The sequence below is a fragment of the Falco naumanni genome, chromosome 5, assembly GCF_017639655.2.
Source record: "Falco naumanni isolate bFalNau1 chromosome 5, bFalNau1.pat, whole genome shotgun sequence".
Lineage (NCBI taxonomy): Eukaryota > Metazoa > Chordata > Aves > Falconiformes > Falconidae > Falco > Falco naumanni.
The window spans coordinates 83,523,775-83,536,403 of NC_054058.1; the positions used below are offsets into that span (position 1 = coordinate 83,523,775).

Here is a 12,629-nt window from a genome sequence, read left to right on the forward strand (position 1 = left end):
AAGAGCTGTGGGTTTAAATATCAGCATTTGAGGAAGGATCACAGAAGTTTTCATGCTTCCTGTGTTGTTAGAGGTTGTTGGAGGATGGAAACAGAAATCTCTAAGCGAAGGAAGCAGGTTGCACAAAAATGCCCTGCAGCCCTCTTGGATTGATGCCTGAGAACAGCTTCAGACACATACTTTTCATTAACATTTTATTTTGGATGTGGTACCTAGTTTTTCTCCTATATCTTGTACAGGAGTTTTGAGAACTTAGGACAGCAATTCAAAGGCCACTCTTGGAGCTGGACACCCAAGCTTCCCCACTTACCACAGATGAACATGGCAGAACCCGAGTCCCTTCATCGAAGGGTGACCAAATGAAATGCCTGGACATGACTCTTCCAGCCATCCTCATGAATTTGCTTCAGCACCCCGACCTAAAATGATTCTTCCTGACTTCAAGGGGCACTGACTCAGGTAGCAGGTACGCAGGGACTGTTTTGCACAGGTATATGCATTGCTTTCTGGTTTTCTAATGAAGCACCAAACAGTTAGAGACTGTGATATATTTATTCGGTGTTTGTAGAGGAACCTAGCAGAGAGCAGAATTTTTACTACAACTGCTTTATAAAGCTGAAAAACCTTTCTCCTTTTTAAATTATTTTAAAAGCGGACTTTTCTGATATCCAGTAAGTTTAAACTATTCTCAACAGGTGATCCTTTGCTATGTATATCGGGTGTTGAGATATAACAATAAAATGTTTTAAGAAATCTCAGGCACTTTTATTGAAAGTTAACATTTCCTCACAGACCACAAGTTTAGTTCTTGTTAATTTATCACTAAATATATGTTGGACTGTATAGCATTTACAAAATATTTATTTTTAAAACAGTAAATCAGTATTGTAAAGGAAAGTTGTACAGAAATTGAACATTGTGCAGGTAAAGTAACATACAACAGCGTCCAAAACCACAAGGCAACAGTATTAAGGAATGACACGGACAAAGAGTTCAGTAATTTTTAAAAACCATAAATCATCAAATCAGCCTTAGAAAGACAAAGAACTAAGCTGATAACTGAAGTTATCATTTATCACTAATAGCTGCAAAGCAATCTGACATCTGTGCAGACCTGACCACTGGGGAATACTCTGAGTGGGTGGGACAGCGTGGCAGCACTGGGCTCCTGTGCACCTAAAGGGTCACTGGAAACCTTCCGCTCCTGCCAGCAACTGCACGTAACGCGCAACGGACTTTTGATTGTTGTAATTAGTATGCTAACTGGTTTGGTACCCACACTTAATCAAAAAGTTGTGAGATCCAGGGTATAAGGTTTGTGGGTTTTTTTTACGCTACACCCTCCCTGATCTGCTGTGCTGCATTGCTCCTCAGAGCGCCTTTGGGCTCTAAGCTGGTTGACTTCAAACAAGACCCCTGCAGTAAACAAACACAGATACTTCATTAAAAGTACATAAGGGGATTTACACTGCAAGATTGATCTATCTGATTACAGTAACAGAACAGTCAAGAATCTTTTTCCAGGGTTCACTTGTTTTGTGGTTTCTGGTAATCTAAAACCACATGTTCCAAAAGCAAAGTGCAAGAATATTAAACATAACAGAGCCATACAAAAGGACAACAAAGACCCTGCACATCTCTCCTGGTGAAGTACAAGGCAAAGGCTCCATTTAATTCAACAGGAATGGGGTCACAAATAAATAGTAAGTCATAAATATTACTTACGTACTAATACAATAGACTTAGCTAAGACAAAGAAAAAAGCACACCATTTTATATGAAAATTATGCACAAAGCAATTAGCAAATAGTTAATGTAGTCATCATATATTAATCAACTCTTAAAATAATTATAGATGCATTTCCACCATTTGTCACAATACTCACAAACTCTGGACAAAGCAAGGAATATAATAGTGACACATGAAGAGCACATTATCTGCCGGCCATCAGCACAGTGCTCTGCGCCTGCAGTCAGAGCCAAATCCATCCACTGGGCAATCAGAAAGCCAAACACTTTGAAATTATCTTTTTCCTCCATTTCAAAGCTCTCAGGTGAGACAGCCCTAACAATATTAATCTCTGCACTGCAGAGTTGTTCATTTTCACTTAAAAGGTTCATAAAAAATAGGTTAGCATTAATAACCACTCAGCCAAAGACTGTGTCTCACCCATTCTTTAAACTTTCAGCAAAACAAGGAGAAAAAAAATCATGGTGAAACCCTACATTCCCACTGCTACCAACTTGTTTATTAATGACTGGTCTGCTTACAGGATACAATCTCTCAAAAAATTCATGTTTGATTGTTTTATTTTTGTCACTGATTTGTTACATTATGACAGTTAAGATCCTGCTCACTGAAAGTCAGTTTACTTATAATTCTGCATTTCATTTTGATAACTTATAATACACACAGCCCAACAGATTACTAACTTTCTTTACTTTACACATCTCTCCCTTTTCTCTTTGCATATTATTCACTGCGTACACAGATTGTGGTGAAAATAGTTTTAAAACATGCATTCCTTCATTAAACAACTTGAATCTTCTTTCTTGTTTGATAAGATACTTTATCACGCTCTGTCCTGCAAAAATAGTTTAGGGAAATTCTATGGTCTGCATCATGTGAGGGTTCAGACACGATGGGCCTTTCTTATCTTATTATCTACGATCCTATGAACAAGCCAAAAATTAAAGCAAATGAACAGCTGAAAGTCATCCGACACAAACTGAGCTTCAGCTTTTTTTTTTGTAAAAAAAATTGTAGCACTTACTACAGTTGACAGCTTCTGATGAGTTCTCTTAAATGGTGCAAAATGATTGTTTTCTTCCATGAAGATATGCAACTTGAAGAAAATACAGATATCAAAGCATGATTTCACAGAGCAGTGGACCTCTGCAGACCTCAATGTCATGTTCATGGCTGAGGTTACAACAGCCAGTTCTGTATTGTGAACATCAATAAAACTGTGGGAGAGCTCGTAAGCAGTCAACAAATTTCCTCTGGCTGAACAACAGTTGCCATATGATTATAATACTGATGATTCTTTACAAAGCAGACCAGTGAAGACTGAAAATGTCATGTCCACTGGGAGTGGTGAATGTAAGGCCACAAAGGGGACTGTCTCCCTTTATCATGTGTCGTTTTTTTTTTTTTTTAAAAAGTTTCACACAGAAAAAAATAGATTCCAAATAAGAGGAAGAAAAATTATAGTCTATTCCACTAAAATGAATATATTTGTTCATGTTTTTAAACACAAAACATTTCACCACAAGGACAGTAAAGCACAGGAGAACATTACCCAGGGAAGCTGTGCAGTCTGTGTCTTGGAGATTTTCAAGATGTGATTAGACAAATCCCTGAGCAACCTGGTCTGAATTCAGTGCTAACCTTGCTTTGAGTAAGGGATTGGATGAGAAAGTCTGCTGAGATCTCTTCCACTTGTAATATTCTATGATTCACTGTTGTTTCCACTGCTCTTGAATAATCTGGAAATTACTGACAGAACTGGAAAGGTGATAATTTGGAACTTTAAAGCAAGAGCAGCCTCTTAGTTCGTTCTCCTCTTCGTGCCTGTAGGACCAAAGGCCTATATAAACCATGAGCTCCTTGTCTGGGAAGACACCATATGATGTAATCCAAGATTTATATCTTGGGTTAGTGACTTGCATAAGCATTTTACTCTAGCAGCTGATGAATTAGAGGCTTCATTTAGCCAAGTGTTGCATATCTGTAATCATTACTATAGGGGATCAGTTAGCATTATTAGCATGTATAGTGGCAGTTCCTAATTGGCCTAGTCATGGACATAGCTCTATTTTGCCAAGCACTATATAAAAGATACCCCACCACCCAAAAAAAAAAAAAAAAGAAAAAAAGAAAAAAAACGAACAAGAAAAGGGAGGTAGCCATTCTAAAGAGATAGCAGCCTCAGTCAGGCCAAAAAGTGTGATGGCATGTACAGATAGCATTTACTCACATTAAACCATCAAAAGGGCTTTTGTAATAACTCATTGCAGCTGCATTTGCAACTATTAGCTAATAGAAGCAAACTACATATATAACAATCCTATACACTGTATTCTGGCATTATAGAAATCATGACCGATATCTCTACTCTAAATATGCACTATCAAAAGTAGGTGTAAACCATCTAATCAAAAAACAAAAGTGCTTTTTTTCTTGTTAGTAAAAATGGATAATTTACACTATCTGTAAACAACCATCTTCACAACCATCACAGAGGTGCCCCAGGGGATGACCCAAGCTAAATAGCTGCAGTTTTGATTCAGTTTACTAACTAAATGCTCTTTACACATTTTCATGGGTCTTCCCCACATGTGATAAGAACAATGCTGTAGTCCTTCTTGTGAAAAACATGTAACAACCCTGTAAGACGTCATCACTTGCAGGTATCTTTGAATTCCAAACTTCCATTCTCACTACACTGCACTTTGTGTTTACAACATTAACATAGTCTAGTAACCTTAAACAGCCATCTGTCCTGTAGAGATCACGAGCCTCCTGATGAAGATGCACCGTAGTCTTGATTGATGGAATCGGCATCACATCTTCAGCACTCTGCCTTGTGCTTTCATATATCTACTTTTGGCAGAGATGTATGACGGTAATTTAGTCTCCATACATATAGGTTGACTCAGGTCTATCAATACATGTCTATCCAGAAAAATACTAAGTGACAACAATGACTTATTTCAGCGAGGTCCTGGAAGGAGGCAGACTAAACATATGTTTAAGTATGTATTCTTCCAGATTACAAAGTGCTTAACAGATAAAGTGTTATGTAAGTGGTCATGCCCCTCTTCCCCGTTTTCTGTGCATTTTTGACAGGACTGTAAACTATGTGTTCAAGGCAGTCCCCTGCCTGATCTTTTGTTTGTGATCAACACTGTTTCAAACAGAGTTTGAATCTAAAAAAACAGGAAACTAATATGTTCTTTGAAAAACTCCCAATATCACCGAATAGTCAGAAAATGTATTTGAAATAATAAAATCTAAATCTCATAATTCCACTACCCTGAGAATGGGGGCAAACTGCCAGCGATAATGGCTATGCACATTTATTTTTTCCTTCATAACATGAAGATACAAAAATTCAGACTAGCTGAACTATATTAGAAACTTGATCTAACTTTATGATATTTAGATAGTTTATCACTCTTCCTAATAAAACTCTCAAACTGGATGTCCGGTCTCTGGGACTGTGAAATACGGCATTTATAGTAAAATAGTTCCTTATCATTGTGACAAAAAGCATTTAAGTGACTCACCACAAATCAGTGGAAAAGAAAAGAAACAAACCCAATCCTAACCAATCCACAGGATTTTTTTTCTTTACAGCCCAGTGTTATTTGTAGCAGAAATGTTTGGTGCCCAACTTGGGTAAGTAAAGAGATCGAATATAGGCACTATCCATGTCATAATGGCAAGCATAACTACAGCGACTCCAACGATGTTAATGCCCAAACCAGCTTTCACCTAAATGAGAGGAAAAAGAAAGCAGAAAGTTTCATCAAGACACTGAAGAAAGTTTTAAAAATGTTAAAAATCCCCTCTAGTGTGTTTTGCTTAAAACTCACCATGTCCATAATAGTTAAGTGACCATATGAAAATACAATAGCATTGGCTGGGTTGGCTACAGGAAGCAGGAACGCGAAGGAAGTACACAGGGTAGCAGGTATCAAAATGAAAAGTGGGTTCACATGAATGGCTTCAGCCTATCGCAGAATAAAAGAGAGGGAACAGCTGTCAAGGGACACCTTTGCCAAATGAAATAGATAAATACAAACTTATTGCATTAACACAAATGATGTGTGAACAGAACTGCCAGTTTAAATAGTGAGAAATAACCTTTTCTGATTATTCATTTTTGAGATTATATCTGGGAATGCTTCAGAAGAGAAAAGGTGATTCTAATACAGAATAGCTACAGAACTTTAAATTCACACCTGATGTTTTCTAATTGTAGTTGAGTCCATAAAATAAGACTGTTGCAAAGAGTATGCATATTGCACAAGCACTAAAAGCAAAAATACTGCAATAAAGTTTATAAAATTTAATTTGTTTATAATACATAGGAGGGATTCAATGAAGTGAGGACTAAGGTTTCTTTGTAAGAGAGGGAAAGGCATTAATGTGTGTATAGGCTGGCTAAGAGGAAAATCTACAGACTAGAAGGTGATCAGTAAGTTCTGAAGAAGAAAGAATTGGGTTTTTTGATAAAGATGATAAGAAAGGACACAATTGAGCTAAGGAGAGAAGAAATGAGAAGTACATCTAAAGCACATTATTAGCCCTCTCTTTTCTGACAGCTTGAAAGTTGCAGTGTTAACCATTTTCACTGAAGATGTGATCATGAAGATACATTGAGAGGGCTTCCTTTTCAAGTGCTTCAACTATTCACAAATAGGAATAACAGCATCAATTTCTGAGTGTTGAACTTCTACCTAATTTTACTGAATTTTCAGCATCCCTTGTAAAGGAAGGCCCAAAACCCCCAGGTATCCAATGCACAACACAGCACAGCAAAAAAAATGCATTAATTATTTTGTAGAAACTTAAAAACTGCTTCTTTGATCAGCTGTATTATTACATGGATGATAAGAACAGATTCTGATTAAAAACAATTGTGTCATACTCACCAAAGGTGATAGTATGGGCAAAAATATCGTGATGGTAGCTGGATTGCTGGCCACTTCTGTTACTGAAGTGACGATAAGGCACGATATCAGAATAACGAGCCACAAGGGTAATGATCCTAGTGGGGTCAATTTACTTGCTACCCACTCAGAAAGTTTTGAAACCTGCATAAGAAACATGACAACGTGGTTATGTTTTACTGATCACTAAAAAGAAAATTTAATAAATGGTATAGGACAGATTACTACCACGTGTTTTTAAGCACATCTTTCTAATTCAATGGTGGTTTATAGGAACCCATGCAAACTATATTCCATTTATTTATATTTGTACCTCTGAGACATTTAGAGTAATCATAATCAAAAAAATTGTAATATGCATATATCAGGCTTTATAACCAGAGTTTGGGCCCAAATCTGTATGATTTACTGGAGTAGCCAGCAGAGCTCTGCATGGGACATACTTCAGTGACATAGGACATTAACCCTAAGGCTTTGGAAACAGTGTACGTACACAACTCCTACCACCATCAGGTTTAAATCAAATAACAAACAGTAGCCATCATTGTGCATATTCTTTGAAGACAAAGCAAACTCCTTTTTTTGTAACCCTGCTTTCTGAACCTCGTGAATATTTGCCATATTTATCAAGTTCAATATTGATACAGAATAACTTGCTAAAACACAACAATAACTGTGAATTCACTGCATGTCTGATTTGTTCCTGATGTGGGTCATGCTAATTGTTCAGTATCTTCTATAAATTGCATTACCTCACAGCCGTCTGCCAGGGCAAACCCGCCACCAACAAGAATAGCTATTTCCCAGGGCATGCATGACTGAAATTCCTTCCAAGTAATCAGTGGAGTGTAACCAAAAACAGCTAGAGAAAAAAAAATTAAAAAAAAAACCCAAACACTAAAACCCCCACCAACATTTAAAAACATAGTGGAAAACATCTTGAAATAACCTCTCTAAGGAAGTACTTGGGAAATACTCAAAGGCAAAATCTCATCATTGTAACAAGAAAAACTCTTTGACATGAACAACCTGTACTTCCTGGGACAGATCCTTCGCTGGTGAAAACTGTCACAGCCTGAAGACAGCAGAGCTGTAACGGTTTCCACTGGTGGACCATTGGCCCCTCTCCCCTCCTTCCCTATGTGGAAGATAGCTACGGGGTAACTGTGAGTTTAATTTACTGAGTAAAACTGCACTATTCAGAGAGATTGCTGGGCAAATGCTGTTTTACTTAGACTCATTTAGGTTCTGATATTGCATTCTCCGTGAACCCCCAGATCTCATTGATTTCAGCAGCAGGATTGAATGCATAAAGAGGACAGGCCAGAGGTATACTTTAACCAGGGTAAATTCCATTTTGAAGGGGGGAAAATTTAATGAGAATGGACTCATTTAACATGTTACATTTTATAGAGTATCTTAAATAAGCAGTAGCATTTCCAAAAAATAAACCCAACCCTGTCCCATGCAGTCCCATTCAAAGCCCAGTGCCGTCAATGGGAAGGTGGTTTCCATTGGCAGCTGTGGGCTGCACGTAGCAGGTTCCTGCACAGCACCAGCCCCTGCTGCTTACATTGCTTAATTGTTGGCACTGACTTCCAGGCCAGGGATGCTTTATTTCACAGTAGGATATTATCTTGCATTAAGATTGTAACATTAGTACTTAACTACATTCCTGTAACAAGTGCAATAAGTTATATTTATGGTAGTATCTTAGATACCTTATAGTAGTAAAATCCACATCAAAATATACTCAACTGTTTTCTCCATTTGAAGTCCTAGACAATGTTTTTGCTGGAATAATAAAGAACAGGAGGCCTATCACTAAGGCAGTTGTTGAATCTGTAGCATAGCCTTTATACCTAAGGAGAAGTTAACAAGAAAAAAGCCACATAAACACATAGTCAGGCAGAGCAGGGGAAACAGGTGAGGAGGAGGATGGAGCAGCAGAAAGGAGCTGTTATGGACTGACCACAACCCCCCATTCCCCACTGCTGGCCACCACTTGGTGCAGTGGAAAGAGGTAGAGGATTCGGGAATGAAGGAGTGAAGTTAAGAAAGAAAAGGGGTGGGGGAAAGGTTTTCAATTTTTGTCTTTGTTTCTTGCCATCCAACTCTATTTTTAAGTGGCAATGAAATTAAATTACGTTTCCCAAAATCAAGCCTGTTTTGCCTGTGATTGTAACTGTTAAGGGATCTCTCTACATCTCGACTCACAAGCTTTTTGACCTTATTTTCTGAGTGAGAGAGCGACTGGGTGGATGTCTGGCGGCCAGCCAAGGTCAGTTCACCAACTCTGTAGAAATACTAGATGCAAGCACTCTAAATTTGTAAATAAGCATCTCGAGTAAGCAGGTATTATTTTGTCACACAGAAATAAACTGGGGGAGGGAAATGTTTGGGAACAGCTCATGCTTAAACAACTGATTTTTCACAGTTCAATGATAAATTTAATAACTTTAATATGCTCTGTAATAGATTCAGTCCAAGAGACCTTAAGAGCACTGTGCATACCCACAAAGGATGATGCTTTTGTAGCTTAAAAGAAGGCAGCAGAGCTTTATTATCATCCTCCTATGGCTGTCACGATTAGGATCATAGACTCAAGGGCCATGTTTATTGTGGTCATTTCCAGTGCCTGAGAATTTCTTGCACTAGTGTTTCGTGAAGTGATCCAATACCCTTCTAACTTCTACAGAGTAGCCCCAAGATAAGGTAAAGTGTAAAGCTGAGCTCTAAGGCTCTTTTAACACATCCATCCGATTCAGTTAAACACTGTTAGGTGGTGTCATATCCCAGTCTGTCTTATTTCAGTCAAGATGGTCACTCAAATTACTAACAATTTTGCTGAAGAAAGTTAGAACTAACATTTCCTAAGCTTTGTTATTATATTTTCTGTAAGTTTCCCGAACCAATATACCAATATATTTGTCCTCTCAGCCTCATGCCATATGCTTTTCTGCATATGCAGCTACAGTAGGTCCACGTATAACTTCCCAGCAGCTTAAGGTTTTATACTCAACCAGGGCTTTTCTCTGAAAGGGAAAAATCAACTCCCAGTTATATGTTACAAATGTATAATCTGGCAGATCCATTTGCTTTAACAACCTTAAATATATTGTCTCCTGCTTCCTATTGTCTGCTAGCACAGAAAACACTTTTAAAAACCAGATTATTATTTTGTTAGGGTTTCTTAAGGCAGAGTCTTCTGCCTATATATCACACTTAGCCTAGGACCAGATGCACAGGCTCTAAAGAGCAGAAAATCTTTTCCTCTAGGATCCTATCCTGCAGTCTTTAAGACTTGCTAGGAGTTTTGAAGGAAGGCAAGAATTAGATACAGAAACAATTCATGCTGCTGCTTTCTTCTAGGCAGCTGCATCTTCACAGGATGATCGAGGTTGGAAGGGACTTCTGGAGGTCATCTGGCCCACCCCACCCCTGCTGAAGCACAGTCACCCAGAGCCAGTTGCCCAGGACCTTGTCAAGATGGCTTTTGAATATCTCCAAGAATGGAGACTCCACAACCTCTCTGGGCAATCTGTGACAGTGTTTGGTCACCCTTACAGGTAAAAAGCATTTCCTGATGTTCAGGAGAAACCCCCTATGTTTCCATTTGTGACCGTTTCCTCTTGTACTGTCACTGGGCACCACTGAGAAGGGCCTGGCTCTGACCTCTTTGCACACTTCCAAGTATTTGTAGACATTGACAAGATGCCCCTGCAACCTTCCCTTCTGCAGGCTAAACAGTTCCAGCTCACTCAGTCCCTCCTTACAGAAGAGATGTTTCAGTCCCTTAGTCATCTTCATGGCCCTTTGTTGGACTCTCTCCAGTATATCTGTGTCTTGTACTGGGGAGCTCAGAACTGGATGTAGCATTCCCGGTATGGCCTCACCAGTGCTGAGCAGAGGGGAAGAATCTCCTCCCCTGACCTGCTGGCAACACTCCTCCTAACACAGCCGAGGATACCATTTGCTTTCTTTGCAGCAAGGGCATGTTGCTGGCTCATGTTCTGCTTGGTGTCCACCAGGACCCCAGGTCCTTATCCACCAAGCTGCATTCTAACTGGGTGGTTCCCAAGGTGTACTGGTACCTGGGGTTGTTCCTCCCCAGGTGCAGGACTTTGCACTTCACCTTGTTGAACTACAGAGGTGCAAAGTTTTGCTCACAAAAACAGACTTCCTGATGCAAAACACCATTCTCAGAAAACCTGCTCGGGACACGCACAACATCCTAGTGCTAGTCATACTACTATGAAGACACATATGGCACCATTCCAAACAGAAGCTTTTTATAATCATCAAATTTTGAGATAAACTTGTTTCAAAGTCCATTCATTCAAGCTGTAACACAATTGCATCTACAACATCTACCTGCTTATAACACTGCAAATCTGATTGTCCTCTAAGGAAGCAACAAAGCTGGGGATTACGGAGATCTCAAAATTACTCCAACTGAGATCATTGTAGAGAACAGGGCTGTGGGCAAAAGTACATAGTTGCCTTATACTGGAAGTAAGAAAGGAATAAACTGTGCAGAAAAAAGAAAGATTACACTTGAGAAATAATCTGAGGAAGTGTGAGGGAAGTCCACCTTGCATATGACAGCTGTAATCAGCTGCAGCCCAGTGCTGAACTTTCTGTTTCTTATGAGGTCCATAAAGTCCTGGCCAAAGGCCAACTTGAAACTCCTTTAATTGAACCTAATACCTACAGCCTGGAATCAGGCCATGATGTGGAAGGAAACTGCTGTACCAGAAACTATGTGTGATCCTGTGCTGTCAACAGATGGGGAGGAAACAGACTTTTTTACCTTGTGCTGCTCTCTATAGTGTTATACAATATTTATTAAAACATCCTGCTGTCTGCCTCCAGAGAGGGGTAACAAGAGCTCAGAGCAGGACAGTAAAGGAAGGATTAGTCTTTAACAGATCTACGAAATATTCTTAAGTAAAATTGAGTGGTAAAGTCAATGTGTATTTGGAAGGCATCTGACAATGAAGCTTAAAATTGAGTTCTACTCAATACTGATACAGCACAAATATCGATTAAAAATTGGCTGACATTTCAAAAAGTATCCCTTAAAAACTGGGGAGTTATCATCATTAAATACCAATATTTCTGCTGGGATTTTAAAAAAAGTCTGAATTTTAAAGGGGTATTCAGTATCTTGTGAGGATGGACACAAGTGGCTGAGAACACAAACATGGGTGGTGGAAGTGATAGGTATTTTTGTCCTGAAGCAAAACTTTGAGCATTCCATTTGGTTTGTCAAAACAAAGCTTATAGTGTGATGCAGTTAAACCAGATACACATATCCTTAAAGAACCTTTCACAGAAAATTTTTAATCCAGCAGGGAAAGACAAAACCAGATGGCTGGAAGCTATATTCAGACAGAAAACAAGGTGCGAGTTTGTATTGTTTAGTTTGGCAACAGAGGTGATTATCCACCAGAACAGACAGTCAAGGGAAGTGGTAAATTCTAAAATATGAGGAACCTGTTCTTTGTCACCCTGAAATCAAGCCTTGTTGCTTTCTGGGAATTCATGTTCTAATAAAATAAATCTGCACTGGGCTTAACACAGAGAATTATGTAGTTTTTCTGATCTTCAGCAAGTTAGAATAAATGAACTGATGGTCTTGCCTGGTTTAAGACCCTGGGAGTGGTGTGATTACCACCTAACAGGACCTCCTCACTCATCCAGGAGGGTCTCAAGGTTACTTATAGCTCTGACATTGCGGCTTTTCATAAGGACAAAGCTCATCCGTGCAGGTGACAGAGCTTCCCTGAGGCTGACTTGGGACAACGGGATAAGATTCTGCAGAAAGTAAGTACTATCAGATTTCTATTAAGAAATCAGACCTCTAAGGGCAGAGAATATTTCCTTACAGTTGTTTGCTGTAACATAAACTTATGGAAGTTTTGCACATGCCTATCAGTATACTT

The 12,629-nt window shown here is 39.0% G+C and overlaps 1 protein-coding gene across 2 annotated transcripts in view; it reads right to left on the minus strand.

Moving 5' to 3' along the window:
- Positions 1-749: 749 nt before the first annotated feature.
- Positions 750-12,629, minus strand: part of SLC13A1 (solute carrier family 13 member 1) — a 29,113-nt gene continuing 17,233 nt past the window's right edge. For both annotated transcript variants that reach the window (XM_040596527.1, XM_040596526.1), the window contains exons 11-15: positions 8,440-8,543; positions 7,434-7,543; positions 6,664-6,825; positions 5,602-5,739; positions 750-5,500 (exon numbers count right to left, since the gene is read on the minus strand). In XM_040596527.1, the coding sequence (XP_040452461.1) occupies positions 5,357-5,500; positions 5,602-5,739; positions 6,664-6,825; positions 7,434-7,543; positions 8,440-8,543 (658 nt within the window). In that variant the 3' untranslated portion in view covers positions 750-5,356. The remainder of the gene's footprint in view (positions 5,501-5,601; positions 5,740-6,663; positions 6,826-7,433; positions 7,544-8,439; positions 8,544-12,629) is intronic.